Genomic DNA, 14,940 nt, shown 5'->3' with positions numbered 1-14,940 from the left:
GCTTTCATTGTGTTCTTTGCTAATTAATTCTACAGACTGTGTTGCTCAGTAAACCTGTGTTTTTCAAAAAATTTTGGTCTTTTTGTGTGCATTGAACCATGAGTTTGAGCACTGCTTACTAGTTGGGGGGGGGGGGGGCAATGTTTCAGAGGAACCCCAGCTTGGGTTTTCTGACAAGCTTGTTAACAGTTTCATCCATCATGCTGTAAAAAAAAACAACAACAACCCTATTCTTCTTCTTATCCTACCTATTTGCCAACACAACAACACTGACAGAATTACATATAAACAGAAGACAGAAAGAAGGAATTTTCAAGACTATTGTGGTCTCCTTCAGACATCTGTAAACCACTCCAAGTAGAGTGTCACATGCAGCCACATGTAGACGTAAGCTCAACAACAATAAATAACAGAAAACAGTTTTCTGCTCATTGCTTTGACTCACAAGCAAATCATGTACCCACATCTAGAAAGGTTTCGTACTTAATGCCAAACAAAAGGGTATTCAGTGTATATCAAAGGCTCAGTATTTAGTGAGTCAAGAACAGATGAACCATTGAGTCCCTGTTCCTTGCTCGATATTCTCTTGGGGAGGTATCTGGCTACAAATGAACTCTGAATGTCACAATTTCATACTGGATTGTTCTTTTATTACTAGACTCATTAATGTAATTATATCTTTGTGGGGTTCCCCCTCCTCTACAGGGGACTCTAAATGTTATCTATGTTTATTTGATATCATTTACTGTCCTTGGGAAATTGATTATTCAGTTCAGGCGTTACACTTTCAGTGAAGTTATAGATGACACACTTCTTGCCTGCTTTCTATGTATTCTTAAAAAAAACCAACTTCCTTCTGCATTAAATTGGAGTGCATGGAGTCATTGTTTTACCTTTTTAAGCAACCTTGCAAAAACTTTCATCCAGTGCATTTGCATTATGTTTCTACCCAATGCCAAATTCCAGAAGTATCCTAGAATAGAACAATTTGCACAAAGGCATTTTTGTTTACAGTGGCAAAAGTCATTGTGTTTCTAAAACAGTACTCAAACATTCAGACCTTGAAAACATATAGTGACCTGAGGAATAAAGTTTCATTTGCAGATTCATCCCTCTGACTTTTATATATACTAAATAACTCTAAACAGTATGGCTCCTAGACTAGACTTCTGCAAGTCACTCTATGCAGGCCTGCCCTTAACCTTGATCTGGAAACTGCAGAAAACCGCAGTCAGGATCCTCACAAACACACCATGGAGGGCACACAGCCAGCACCCCAACAACTCTACTGGCTCCCAACTGAATTCCGGATCAAGCTTGAGGTCCTGGCAATCACCGTCAAGGCCATACGCGGTCTGGGCCCAGTGTATCTGAGAGACCGCCTCCCTGCCTATACCACCAAGAGAGCCTTACGCTTTGCCAACTCCAACTGGCTGATGATCCCTGGCCCCAAAGAAGCGTGTCAGTCCTCAACCAGGACCAGAGTTTTCTCTTTCCTGGCCGACAGCTGGTGGAATGAGCTCCCTAAAGAGATCAGGGCCCTGCCTGAACTCCCACAATTTCACAGGGCCTGTAAAAGGGGGCTCCTCCACCAGGCATTTGGTAGAGGCAGTCCGACCTAATAACATCAGCTGGTCCTCCAAATATCACAACACACATGATCTGAACCCCACCCTATGGATTTATATTAGACATTTTGTAAGTTATTGTTGTATTATAAATTGCTATGTTCCCTTCTGTTCAATTTGGAACCCACTGTTGTGACTGTTATTGTTGTTATTGGTATGATGATTTTATGTATATTCCTCGCGTTTTGTGTAAATCGCCCTGAGCCTCACAGGAGAGCAGTATAGGGCTCAACCCATGCTAATCAATTGAGCCTCTTGTGGTGCAGAGTGGTGAGGCAGCAGACATGCAGTCTGAAGCTCTGCCCATGAGGCTGGGAGTTCAATCCCAGCAGCCAGCTCAAGGTTTACTCAGCCTTCCATCCTTCCAAGGTCGGTAAAATGAGTACCAAGGTTGCTGGGGGGTAAACGGTAATGACTGGGGAAGGCACTGGCAAACCACCTCATATTGAGTCTGCCGTGAAAACGCTAGAGGGCGTCACCCCAAGGGTCAGACATGACTCAGTGTTTGCACAGGGGATACCTTTACCATGCCAATCTGTCTTCCGTGCTGGCCATGGGGTGGAGACGGTGCTGGTTGCCTTGATGGATGATCTCGACACCAGCTGTGCTCAACGTAGCTGACCATGAGTTGTTGGCCCACCACCTTGCTGGGGCCAAGATTCAAGGGACAGCCCTTCAATGGCTGTGCTCCTTTCTCCAGAACCAGACACAGAGGGTGGCTGTTGGAGAGGAGTTATCACACCCCTATCAACTCCCTTGTGGGGTCCCACAGGGGGTGGTACTCTCCCCCACATTATTCAACATCTTTATGCGCCCTTGGACCCAGCTGGTTCAGAGTTATGGGCTGGGATGTCACCAATATGAGGATGACATCCAGCTCTATCTTTTGTTGTAAAATAGTTTTTCTTTCAGATGCGACAAGAGTCCCGTTTCTCATTTCAGACGCAATTTATCTTTAAGTAAGAATCAAGTGAAAATTCCTTGGGAAGTTTCAGCATAGCATTTTATTCCTAGGCAACACATCAATTAGCCAATATATTTAATTCTTCTAAATTGCTAAAACATTTCTTCTCTGCGGAGAGTTGTTCTGCCCTCATATCCCTTTGCTCGAAGAGGAGTTTGGAAGATTTGGGAGGATGTAGAAAGAGGAGAGAAAGAGGACCAAGGGCAGAACATCCTATACAGAATGTCTGGCAAGCCACAGTCCTTAGGATCATAGACAGATCTTTTTTCCCCTCTCTCTTTTTTTAAATAACATCCAGTCTGATGAAAAGTTCAAAAACACTTGAAAGCCCATTAGTCCTGTACACCAGCTGTCCCCAACCCTCGATCCAGGGGATTGGTACCGGTCCGTGGATCAGTCTGTACCGGGCCGTGGCTCCTCCTCGGCCTCCTCCCCGGCTGCTGCCTCGGGGCTGGCTGCCCTGCCACTGGCCAACATGGCTGGGGCTCCCCCTCGGCGTGGCACTGCACAGCTGCTAATGGCAGTGCCCCCCAGTGGGCAGCGTGAAGTCAGGGATGCCGGCGGGAAAGCAAGGATTGTGAGTGGCCTGCATAGTGCAAGGGGTTGGACTAGATGACCCATGAAATCCCTTCCAACTGTATTATTCTATGATTCTATAATCATTTGCACAATAAAAGTATTGTAAGCAGACAGCTAAGTTTTGTTCAGCAGCCATCAGACTATGACAATTATTTATGGAAGTAAACAAATGCTACCTTCTGTAGTGATTTGACTCTGAAAGAAGATTAGGAATTTTAATATTTTTAAAATGTTTTATATTATGTAGTTTGTATTTGTTTTATCTAAGAATGGCTGGCATTATGCTGTACTTAATACATCCATCTATTAAACCAGTGGTTCTCAACCTGGGGGTCGGGTCCCTTTTGGGGGTTGAACGGCCCTTTCACAGGGGTCGTGGCAGGCGAGCAGCTTGGCGGGGGCTGCATCCACACAACAGCCTTTCGGAGTAGATCATGATAGAACATTCATCTGTCTGGAGCAGCGGAAAAGAGGGAGATCAGCACGGTGGGACAAGAGACAGAACTGAACTGTGAAACTTCGGGGGGAAAAAACAATTTATATACAGTCATGAACAATGGATCTTCACACCATAGGTCAGTTTCAGTTTAATTTCTGTGAAAGAACACTTGCATAATTGTATGGTTGGGGGTCACCACAACATGAGGATTACGGCATTAAAGGGTTACGGCATTAGGAAGGTTGAGAACCACTGTAATAAACAAAAGTAACGCCCTCCAGCACCATCTTTACACCCCACCAACGCACCGCCACACAAACTCCAGCACTGCCCACAACATAAGACACTTTGGGGATTGAACTGGGGGTTACCATGTAATTGACCATGTGACTGTATTGCAATGAGAAGTATAAATACTTAGAGAATCTGCATCCTCTCTGCCATTTTGGAGTATTGCTTTTCCCACAGGAAGCTTATTCCTCCTCCGAGGAATATAGATCTTTTGGCTTCTTACCCTATGGTTGAGGCCCAAACAAGACGAGCAACAACTGGCCTCCTGACACACATAAATAAGAACATCAAGACAACATATAGCTAATGTCATCTCAGCATTCTGATCTACCTCCCTCCCACCAAGAGAAGGTGATGAGCTCCTGGGTTTTAATGGAAATCAATTTTAATAACTAATATAATATTTAAATTATATTATTAAATTAATATTTAATATTTAACATTTAATAATTAAAATTTAATGATTTAACAATTAATATTTAAATGTTTTAACTGAACTGTACCTGACATATTGTACCTGAGCCCACAGAGAAGGGGAGGCAGAGTTTTGAAAAATAAATAACAAAATAAATTCTACAAACGGAGTATTGGGAACCAACTATAAGTAGTGGTCAAGCACAGCAGCCTCTAATTTGGAGAGCCGGGTTTGATTCCCTGCTCCTCCACGTGCAGCCAGCTAGGTGACTGTCCAGCTAGAGCTGTTCTTGCAGAACAGTTCTGTCAGAGCTCTCTCAGCTCCACCTCACAGGGTGTCTGTGTTTGGAGAGGAAGGGAAGGCAATTGCAAGCCACTTTGAGATACATGCAGCCAGCTCTGTGACCTTGTCCTGTTGCTGTTCTCTCAGAGCTCTCCCAGCCTCACCTACCTCACAGGAGATCTGTTGCGGGGAGGGTGACAGTCAGCCGCTTTGAAGCTTCCTCGGGCAGCGAAAAGCGGCGTATAAAAAAAGCAACTCTTCTTCATCGAACCTGTTTGAATAAAACTTCACTCTGGATGAAAACTATCGCTCTTTGCGTTTTCTGGAAGCTGCACAATGACTGGGCGACGCCCCCTTGGAGCCAAGCAGCCCCTCTCTCCCCCCGACTCACCTGCGGGGCTCTCGGGCTGGATGGGGCTCCAGCTGAGCCTCTCGGCGCTCAGCACCACGTCGCAGCTTTGCGGGCCGATCCGGAAGATCCCCCTGAGGAGAGGGGCCGACGCTGACGCCGCCACCTCCAACTTATCGCCCCTCTGGGCGACCCCCGCTGCAGAGGAGGGGGAGGAGGCGCCGCTGCCCCCCTCCGACCCCCGCCTCTCGGCCCAGGCCAGCCTCCCGGCGGGGCGCGCCATCCTTCGCCCAGAAGCGGAGAGGGGGGGGGGGAGGATCCCGGCGCGTCCCGGCCGCTACCAAGGCAGCCAACAAGCCAGCGACTCTCCGCCCCCTTCGGCCCTGGGCCGGCTAAAGCGGCTGGGGAGAGGTCAAGAGGCGGCCCGAGACGCGCCTTCGCGCGCCGTCTCCTCTCGGAACGTTCCGAGCCAGCCGCGCGTCCCCCTCCCCCTTTTCGGCCGTTAACGCTTCTTAGCTCGCCAGGGCCACGGGACACAGCCGCGCGCGCTCCTCTCGCCTCGCGCTCTAACTTTCTGGCGGGCCTGCCTGGGAAAAGGCGGGAAAAAAATGGAGCTGAGATGAAGGAACGGCCAGCAATAGATAAGGATTCGCCATGGAGCTGGGATTAAGTCTGGCTGTGTTAGGGGGAGTAGGTAAAAGTGGGATTTGAAGAAGAAGAAGAGTTGGTTTTTATCCTTTTCTCTACCCGAAGGAGTCTCAAAGTGGCTCAAAGCACCTTCCTTTCCTCTCCCAACAACAGATGCCCTGTGAGGCAGGTGGGGCTGAGAGCTCTGACAGAACTGTTCTGTGAGAACATCTCTAACAGGACTGTGACTAGCCCAAGGTCACCCAGCTGGCTGCATGTGGAGGATGAGTGGGGAATCAAACCCAGTTTGCCAGATTGGAAACTGCAGCTCTTAACTGCAACGCTGAGCATGGACCCTCACCATTCTAGTCCATGCAGAAGGGGTGCCCACTACCCTCCCAGTCAAATGGAGAAGGAAGAGACCACTTGAGTAGCAAAAGGATTAACATTTATTTTTTTAGCAAAATGAAGGAGGCAAAATCGCTTTACAGTTGGACAACATACTTCTCTTCAATGTAACAAAATGTACTTTCTTTTACACATTCTGTTCCATTACTCCCCCCCCTCCCCCATGTCTCACGATTGGCTACAAAGTTAGGGGATAACCAGGACATAAGGCAACTTGACCTGCTTGAGTTTCTACATTTTATCTGCTCATTTCTGATTAGTCTTTGACTAATCCTCTGTGCTATCTGCCTTGTGTGGGAAAGATAGCCAAGCCTAAGTACATTCTCCCCACTCCCATCCTGGGAAGTTTATAACTTTATACAAGTGAAGTCTTTACCATGATGGGAGAAACTCTGTACATCTGAACATATAAATAAAATGGGAAGAGGGTACTGGTAGGAGTAGGGACTCATTGCCTACCAATTAGGTAGGCTGTCCTATCCCTGATTGGCCTTTCTTCCAAGTAATGGCCAATCAGGAGGGATATCCCTCCCCTGGCTGCATTCCCCTCTAACTTCTTCCATATTGAAGTGCCAGCCCAGTAAGTGGGAGCTGGCAGGGAGATTGGAGGTCATGGGTCAACAGGCCCGGTGGGGAAGGAGGTAGGGAGCGAGCCCCCACTAGTGCTCACCAGGCCTTGGTGGCACTGCTGGGGTAGAGGGTGAGCGTTCCCACTGCCCTGAGCAGCCACGGTCTTGTCAGGCTTCAGAAGGGCTCCCCAGGGCAGTGGCAGGAGGATCAGAGTAGCCACCTTCCTGGAGAGGTCTCAGCAGGCCTTTTAAGAGCAATGGGGACAGGAGCAGAGTCCCTGCCAGCGTTTTCCCACCTCTGCCCTGAAAATGCCTGCCAAGGCCTCTCCAGGCCTTGGCTGGCCTGCCCGGGGCTGGGGGAGAGGGGCCAGCTTTTAGGATACAACAGGTTTTTTTTCTAATGTTCTTATATCTTACATCCTATAGTGCAGTGGTCCCCAACCTTTTTGTGGCTGGGGACCGGCAGAGCAACTGCCCGCCTGCGCATGTCGCGCAAGCGCACCCGTGCATTGCGCATGCACGGCTGGGCCGCGCTTGCGCACATGCGCAGGCGTGGCCCTGATTCTCTCCCCCCCCTCACGCAGTAAGAAGCTTCCCGGGCCGCAAGCTTGCGGCCTGGGAAGTTTTTTACTGTGGGGGGGGCGGGGGGAGGGAGCCGCAGCCCAGTGCCAAGGCCTTCGCGGCCCAACACCGGGCCGAGGCCCATGGGTTGGGGACCACTGCTATAGTGCCTCACATACCAGAATACGAGATTCAGGTGGGTAGCCATGATGGTCTGAAATGGCAGAACGAAATTTAAGACCAACCAAGTTTTATTGAAGGTTTTTGTGTGCATGCCTACTTCCTCAGACAATGGAACAGGAATCATAAGAGTACAGATGTAAGGAGACAGTAAATTAGTAGCAAATTCGTAAACAGCCTCATGATGATGTCCAACAAATATGCAACTCTGCCTTCATTGTTTGTGAAAACAATAGGTATGTCACAGCTACCTTGGCTTATTTAGCCAATCTTGAGGTATCTAGTCACCGGAGGGCCTTTACTTTAGCTTGCTGCAATGCCCTTCCCTCAGCTATACTTGAAGAGAGATACAAGAAAATTCCTTATGGTGAAAGAAAGCCCCGTGGCTCTGGTCAAATAGAAACAATGGAACATATCCTTCTTCATTGTCAGTTTTATAAGGATATACGTTCCATTTTTATTATACTGTGGCTACATAGAGTCCCAGGACGTTCAGGACAATTTTATACCTCCCTCCTCCTCACAGACACAAACTGTTCTATCACCTATAGTGTTGCCAGGTTTTGTGCTGCAGCCATGAAAAGTCAGCGGAGGTTGACTAAAATTTTAACTGACTCAGAGAGCTGTGTATAGAACAATTCCCTGTATTTCCAACCAGTTTTAAATTATATTTTAGCAGATCTATGTTCTAAGCTGTTTTATACATTGTTATTTTATGAGTAAATCCATGTTTTTGGCTACTTTATTTTTTGTAACTGTGAAACTGCTAATTTTGTCTTTGCTGGTCTATGACCGTAATAAAGATATGTACTATGCACTATGAAGATCAGAGGAAGGAATTATCTGATCATCTTTATCATGCTGCATATTTGTTGGACATCGTCATGAGGTTTTTTACTAATTTGGTACTGATTTACTCTCTCCTTATATCTGTGTTCCTATGATTCCTGTTATACCACAATACCGTAGACCAGCACAAAATTTGTTTATGGATTTTTCACTTTTCAAAAGTGGAGAATCCATGAGGATTCATGTAGATCCAACTTTCACTTTCTTCCCTTGTGGGGTGACTTTTGGGCCAGGCACTTTCTCTCAGCTTCACCGAGCTCACAGAGCTGTTGTGAGGTTAAAATATAGGAGAGAGCAGTCTGCTGAGTTCTTTGGAGGCTGAAAGAACCATAATAATTCAGGGTGGTCTGTATGTAGGAGAAGCCGTTGCTAAACAACCAGAAATCACAAGTTGGTATTCTATGTTTAAAATGATTGATTTGTATTTGTTTAACAGTCTTTTCCCTCAGCCTAACCTGTCTAAGGGATATTCTGGGGAGAAAAGGGACAAAGAAGAGCCATGTAAGGCATCCTGACCTAGAAGGAAGTGTTCAGAAAAGATGTACTGTACAGAAAATAAAGATACTGTATATACTTGAGTATAAGCCAAGTTTTCCAGCACATTTTTACACTGAAAAAGCCCCCCTCGGCTTATACTCGAGTATATACAGAAATAAATTCTTCTAAACAGCCTCCTGGGGCTGTGGGATGCCAGCCAATCATTGCAATGCTGAGGAAGTTAGCCTACAGGAAAGCATGTTTTGGGGGAAAATATTTCCTGGCCAAGCATAGAAGGTTTTTCCTTTTTGAAAATCTTCTGTGCTTGGCCAGGAAAGTATATAAGGCTAGGAATCTTCTTACGTGCCGTCTGTTGCTGGCCTCCTGGCCTGTGCTGCTCTCTCTGGTAGACTAGACACAGTCTGACTCCCAGAGAGCATGCTGTTTGGCTGCCTGCCTGCTGCGCTGAACATTGGAGGATCATCGCTGGAGAAGACATCAATGGTTTGACTGAGGGACTCTGATCTTTTTTTTCTCTTGCCTTCACTTTTCTTCACTTTCCTCTTTTTAATCGCTTCTTCCAAACTCTTATTTTGGTTTCTGTGGGTGGAGTGGGTTTTGGGGGTGCTTTGGTATACACTGTTTCTTTCTCCTAGTGTTTCTTTCTTCTTTTATCTAAGGGGCAGCATTGTTTGGCTTTTCTTCTTGGGGTTGTGTTCCTTTTAAAAGTTGATTTTTTACAGTTCTTTCAGTGTTACAGTTCTTTATTTCAGTGTTTTGTTCTGGGGGGGGGGTACTGTTGTAACTAGAGAGGTCCATTCTCCCAGTTTGGTAGCTGTTGTACTTGTTGTAGTAGGTTGCCAACTTCGGGTACTGTTGTTCTGCTCTGGTTTGCTGGCCTGGGGGGCACTTTGGTTCTGCCAGAGCTGTTCTCACAGAGCAGTTCTGACAGAGCTCTCTAAGGGTGTCTGCCATCAGAGGAAGGGAAGGCGATTGTAAGCCTCTTTGAGACTCCTTTGGTTGGTGAAAAGCGGGGTACAAAAACCAGCAGCTGTTCATCCTCTTGACTTTTCTGTATTTGTTGGGGGGGGGAAGTTGGATGGGAGAGCCTGTGATGATGGAGCATGGATTAAGTGCTTAGGCCACCCTGAGCTCCTCCACTGGAGGACAGTAGAGTAGGTTCATGCAATAATCCTGCTGAGGCACTTATAATCCTCTTTGGCACTTACAGAGCTAGTTTACTGTTTTTCTTTGAAATAGATGTTAAAAACATTTAACTTACTGATGCCTCAGTTAATGCAGTTTTTTTGGTATCTATTTTATTTTTGAAATCTACTAATAGCCACTGCATTTCCCACTTATACTCAAGTCACTAAGTTTTCCCAAGTTTTTTGTGGTAAAATTAGTTTCCTTGGCTTATATTCAGGTCAGCTTATACTCAAGTATAGACAAGATTTATTTGCAGATACTTCTTTGAATTTTTGTTCTTAGGAAAATGTCAAACTGTTTTACATGTAAAGCTAGGAACACTATTCTGCTCAATTGATCCGTGAAGGATCAAACCTGCTCTTATCTTTGCAGTGTTCTGCTTAGTTGGGCCAATGTAGTCTTGATGTTAGTGACAACAATTGAATTTTTGTTCTAAAACACATATTTGCTGATATTATAAAGAATATACTAGCAAAAAAGCCCATTGCCAGCAGAAACGCAATGGGCGCTAGGACCCAGGGGACACCGGGAGGTGCAGATCTCTGTATGTCTCTCTCCCTCCCTTTCAGTCTTAGGAGGGAAGCAGGGCTGGTGTGCAGTTTGGGACAGCTCTCTCTGTCTCTCTCTCTCATTCTCCCTCCATTGCAGCAGAGGCGGCTTTCTCTATGTCTCTGTCAGAAGCTTGGGGCAGCTCTCCCTTTGTCTCTCTCTGCCTCCCTCGCAGCAGGAGCGATAGGAGGGAATGAGGGCTCGTGTTCAATCTGGCAGGGCTCTGTGTGTCTATCTTTGTCTCTGGTGTGTCTGAGAGGAATGTGGAGGGAGGGCGGGAGCTGTAGGGGCAGGGCCAATCAGGGTGCAGCCAGTGTTGCTGGCTGCACCCTGATTGGACCTATTCCAACTTGGACAGTATAATTCTTTTCCATTTGGCTCATTTTCCTAGTGAGAAACATTCCAAGGTGGTTTGCCATTGCTTGTCTCTGGGTAGTAGCAACTCTGGACTTTCTTGGTGGTCTCCCATTCCAGTGCTGACCAAAGCCAACCCAGCTTCAGAAGGTGGGCTGGGTGGGACCATATTCCTGCTGAGCTCTTTCTCCTCCTCAGAATCTGTCCTTCCCAAGCTCCACCACACATTTCCAGGAATTTCTTATTTCAAGGTAGGCAACCCTTCCCAAAAACTCTCCATCTTTGGGAGGCTGGAAAAGCTTTCCCATCTTGCTCCTGGCCATGAGCTTTTCCATTGCTTGCTTCTTTCTCTCTTTTGCTTTCCCTGTCTGTCTTTCTCCTCAATAAGGATCCAAAGTGGCTTTTACAAATGACTTTTACAAAGAACTTATATATTTTTTCAAGCCTAAAATATGGCTGCTGCACAATAATCAAAAAAGAAGTATAGGCCATAGAGTGTGTTTTGAATTTCCAGTAAACCTAACACTAGGAAAGAGGTAGGTGTTCATATGTGTTCGGGGGTGGGGGGGGGAGGCACTAGGGATGTGGTCTGGGAGCCAAGGGAACATCAGCCCCCCAAAAGTTTGGGAACCACTGATTTAGAGTTTGAGGGCTGAAATCTTTCAATCATGAAATCTGTAACTGGCTGTAAATTGTTACATAGTCCTACAATTCAGAAGTCTAGGCAAGAGGTAAATAACAGAAGGATTTCCACAAACAAAGTGCCTCATTCCTATTAAACACTGCTCATATAACAAGCTGTAATTGGAAAATAAATGCTAAACAGCTGAGGACCCTCACGGCATACCATTCCCCCCACTTTTGCTTCCTTCTCTCTCTCCCTTCTCTGTCAGTATTTCCCCCTCCTTTTCTTCATTGCCACTTTTATGTCAAACTTCCTTTACCCCCTCTTTCTTCCTTCACTCCTTCCCTTCTTTCATCTTCCCCACACCAGTGGAAAAATATAGAGAACATTATATTAATCCATACTGATAGCCCAGTGGGTTAGGCGGAATTGTAGTGGGTGCTATAGTAGGGAGACGCAGGGGGAGGGCCCATGGGAAGTGGTGGTTCAAGTCGACCTCAACCAAATGCCTGGTGGAGGAGCTCCCTTTTCAGGCCCTGCAGAACTGTTCAAGTTCCATCAGGGCCCTGATCTCCTCTGGGAGCTCATTCCACCAGATGGGGACCAGGATGGAGAAAGCTCTGGCCCTGGCTGATGTCAAGCAAGCTTCCCTGGGGCCAGGGATCACCAGAAATTTGGAGGTGCTGGAGCGTAAGGCTCTTGGGGGGGGGGTGTAAGCAGAGAGGCGATCCCTCAGGTAACCTGGGCCCAAACCGCCTATGGCCTTAAAGGTGATAACCAGAACCTTGAGTCTGATACGGAATTCAACCAGAAGCCAGCACACCTGCTAGAGGATGGGCTAGATGTGGGACCTCCAAGGTATTGCTGTGATGACCCTGGCAGCTGCATTCTGGACCAGTTGCAGTTTCTGGATCAAAGCTAGGTGTTCTGGGGCCAAGTAGGGTTGCTAGTAGTTTGTCTTGTCTGTCAAACTTCCTTTAACTCCTCCTTCTCCCCTCACTACTTTTTTGTAAATCCTCCCTTCTCACCTCTTCTGATGTCAAATGACTCTGGGTTGGATCCAAAGAACTGCTAGTGGATCAAAGTTTCAGAAGGCGACTTTTGTGCTTTCCCCTTCCTTCTGGAACCCACAGATATTTTATTATTTATTATATTTATATATCGCCCTCCCCCGGGGGCTCACCTCTCTCCTCAACCAAGGGAAGTACTGATCCATTAGAGTAAGTGTCCTTAGGGCAGCAGAAGATGATTGTTGGACCCAAACCGGGATACTGGCATAGTAAGGTAGTCTGTATTAATGCTTCTGTGTCTCTAAAAATGACTAAACTAGGACACTGATAATGTATTGGAAACTGACATTTTGGCACTCTTGCCTAAGTCTGATGGTTAAAATACGCAAGCTGTCATAACTGCAACTGAGTATAATATTTTCTCAAGACGTTAGCCTGATCTGGTGAAATATACCATATTGTTTCAAGCTGCCACAAATCATTCATTAAAAAAAATCCTAAGAAAAAACATCTTCCCTATTTTGTTCAGGAGGATTAATATTGACATTTACACACACAGTAGGGGAAATCCTGTTCCCATAAAAGACAGTGGGAAGTTTGCCACTGACATTAATGGAGTCCTGATTTCATTTCATGTCAATATTCATACCAGTCTTTTTAAAAGTCAAATCTCATGGGTAGCTTTCCATCCATAACTTATACAATTCATGTAGCACAAGCGCATGTAACGTTAGACTTTGTACAAAGAGAGCCATATTATTTTTAAAAAGATGCAACTTAGGTTTTGTACATATATTAATCTTTCCCACTGTATTGTAAGAATAGCAACATGTTATCTCTTATTTCTTTTGTAAATGTGACTTATTAGGAGTTATCATTTCAGTTTTGAAGGTCATAAGGAATATTAACTGGAGCTTCTTTAGAGGCCATTTGATCATTTTAGAATGGATTGATTGTGGGGTTTTTTCTTTGTGTATTGATACATGGTGCTTTAGAAAAAGCCAGGATGTTAGTGGATAGAGTGTTGGATTTGGACCAAGGAGATTTGAGCTTAATCCCCATTCAGCCAGGAAGCTCGCTGGGTAACCTTCTGCCAGTTGGTCTCAGGGTCCAACTAGAAAAGAAGCTAGAAATCTGTGACTGAGTCTTCAGATGACATTCATTTTTTAAACAGCAGCTGCAAGCAAGGGGGTAATATGGATCAGGATAGGTTTTAGTCCCTTCCTTCATCCCATTTTCCAGCTAAATCTGAGCAGACAGTGTGATGCGGCAGTAAAAAAGAGGAATGTAGTCTTGGGTTGTATTAATAGAAGCTTCACATCAAAAACAGAGGATATTATAGTCCCGCTGTATACCATCTGGGTCAGATCCCTCCTGGAGTTCTGTGTACTCTTCTGGAGGCCTACTTCAAAAAGGACATGGACAAGACTGAGAGGGTATGGAGTTGGGTGATGACAGGTATCTAGGCCTGGGGACCTAGCTCTCTGAGGAAAGGTTTTGGGAATGTTCAGCCTGGAGAAGAGGCAATTGAGATGGGACTTGATTGCTCTCTTTACATATTTGAAAGGTTGTCACTTTGAGGAGGGCAGAGAGTGGTTCCTCTTGGCAGCAGAGGAAAGGACCCACAGTAAACTGAGTGTGGAATAGCTAGATATGGGGAGGGGGAATTCACAGAGTAGTTCAGCAGTGGAATCAACTGCCTAAGGAGATGGTGAGCTCCCCCTCACTGGTGGTCTTTAAGCTGTGACTGGACAGATACTTATCCTGGATGCTGTAGGCTGATCCTGCACTGAGCAGGGGATTGGACTAGATGGCCTTTATGGACCTTCCAACTCAATGTTTCTCTGCTTCTATAGAATTGACTCCAAGCTGCTATTCATTCCTGGTAAATAAACAAATCCCAACAAGCTGACTCTCTAAATTTTAAAATGGACAGGAGGATTCATAAACTAGATGGGAGTGGCTGAAGACATGGGCGATATCTTATAAGGTTTCATTGGAGGCCCTATTTATTTAGTTAGTTATTTATTTATTTATAGTCCATCTTTCTCACTGAGAATCAGAGCAGATGACATAATATAAACAGTACAGTCAGACAGCATAAGACAATCAATGAACAACCTAACAGGACTAGCATTACAGAATTAGAGAGCAATTTAAACAACAGGCACACTATAGAGTAGATTACAGGTTAGGGACCACACAGTCGGAGCAGGTGATACCTACAGTAATCATTTCAGTAGACTGTTCCATTGTATACCTACCCTAGGTTGTTCACTCTACCACAGTTCTTATCTCTTTTTTTAAAATGTCTTTTTGAACATTATAGTTTTACATGACCTTTGAAATAACAGAAATGGAGGAGCCTTCCTGGCCTCCTCTGCTAGGCTGTTCAACAACTTGTGAGCCACCTCAGATTACATATGAATTTTCCATACATAGTCTAATTGAGACTGTACTTTATTCCTGATCATATCATTTTCCTTTGACATTGCACCAAATGTCATTTTAAACATACACAGTCCATGAAGCACGGTTGGTGTACATAATCCACTAACTTCACTGAAATGAGAAG

At 45.6% G+C, this 14,940-nt stretch overlaps 1 protein-coding gene across 4 annotated transcripts in view; it reads right to left on the bottom strand.

The window, feature by feature from the left end:
• Positions 1-5,474, bottom strand: part of CERKL (CERK like autophagy regulator) — a 66,968-nt gene extending 61,494 nt beyond the window's left edge. For 2 of the 4 annotated variants that reach the window (XR_013228009.1, XM_077319547.1), the window contains exon 1: positions 4,990-5,468. Coding sequence is in view for 3 of the 4 variants with exons in the window: in XM_077319547.1 (XP_077175662.1) it covers positions 4,990-5,230 (241 nt within the window). In the remaining variant the exon portion in view is untranslated. Of the gene's footprint in view, positions 1-4,989 lie in introns of all 4 variants that reach the window. The other 2 variants (XM_077319549.1, XM_077319548.1) reach the window with 2 other exon arrangements.
• Between the last annotated feature and the right edge of the window lie 9,466 nt (positions 5,475-14,940).

The sequence above is a fragment of the Paroedura picta genome, chromosome 2 (genome assembly GCF_049243985.1).
Source record: "Paroedura picta isolate Pp20150507F chromosome 2, Ppicta_v3.0, whole genome shotgun sequence".
Lineage (NCBI taxonomy): Eukaryota > Metazoa > Chordata > Lepidosauria > Squamata > Gekkonidae > Paroedura > Paroedura picta.
The sequence above is the reverse complement of the archived record's forward strand: the minus strand, read 5'-3'. Positions and strand labels throughout refer to the sequence as shown.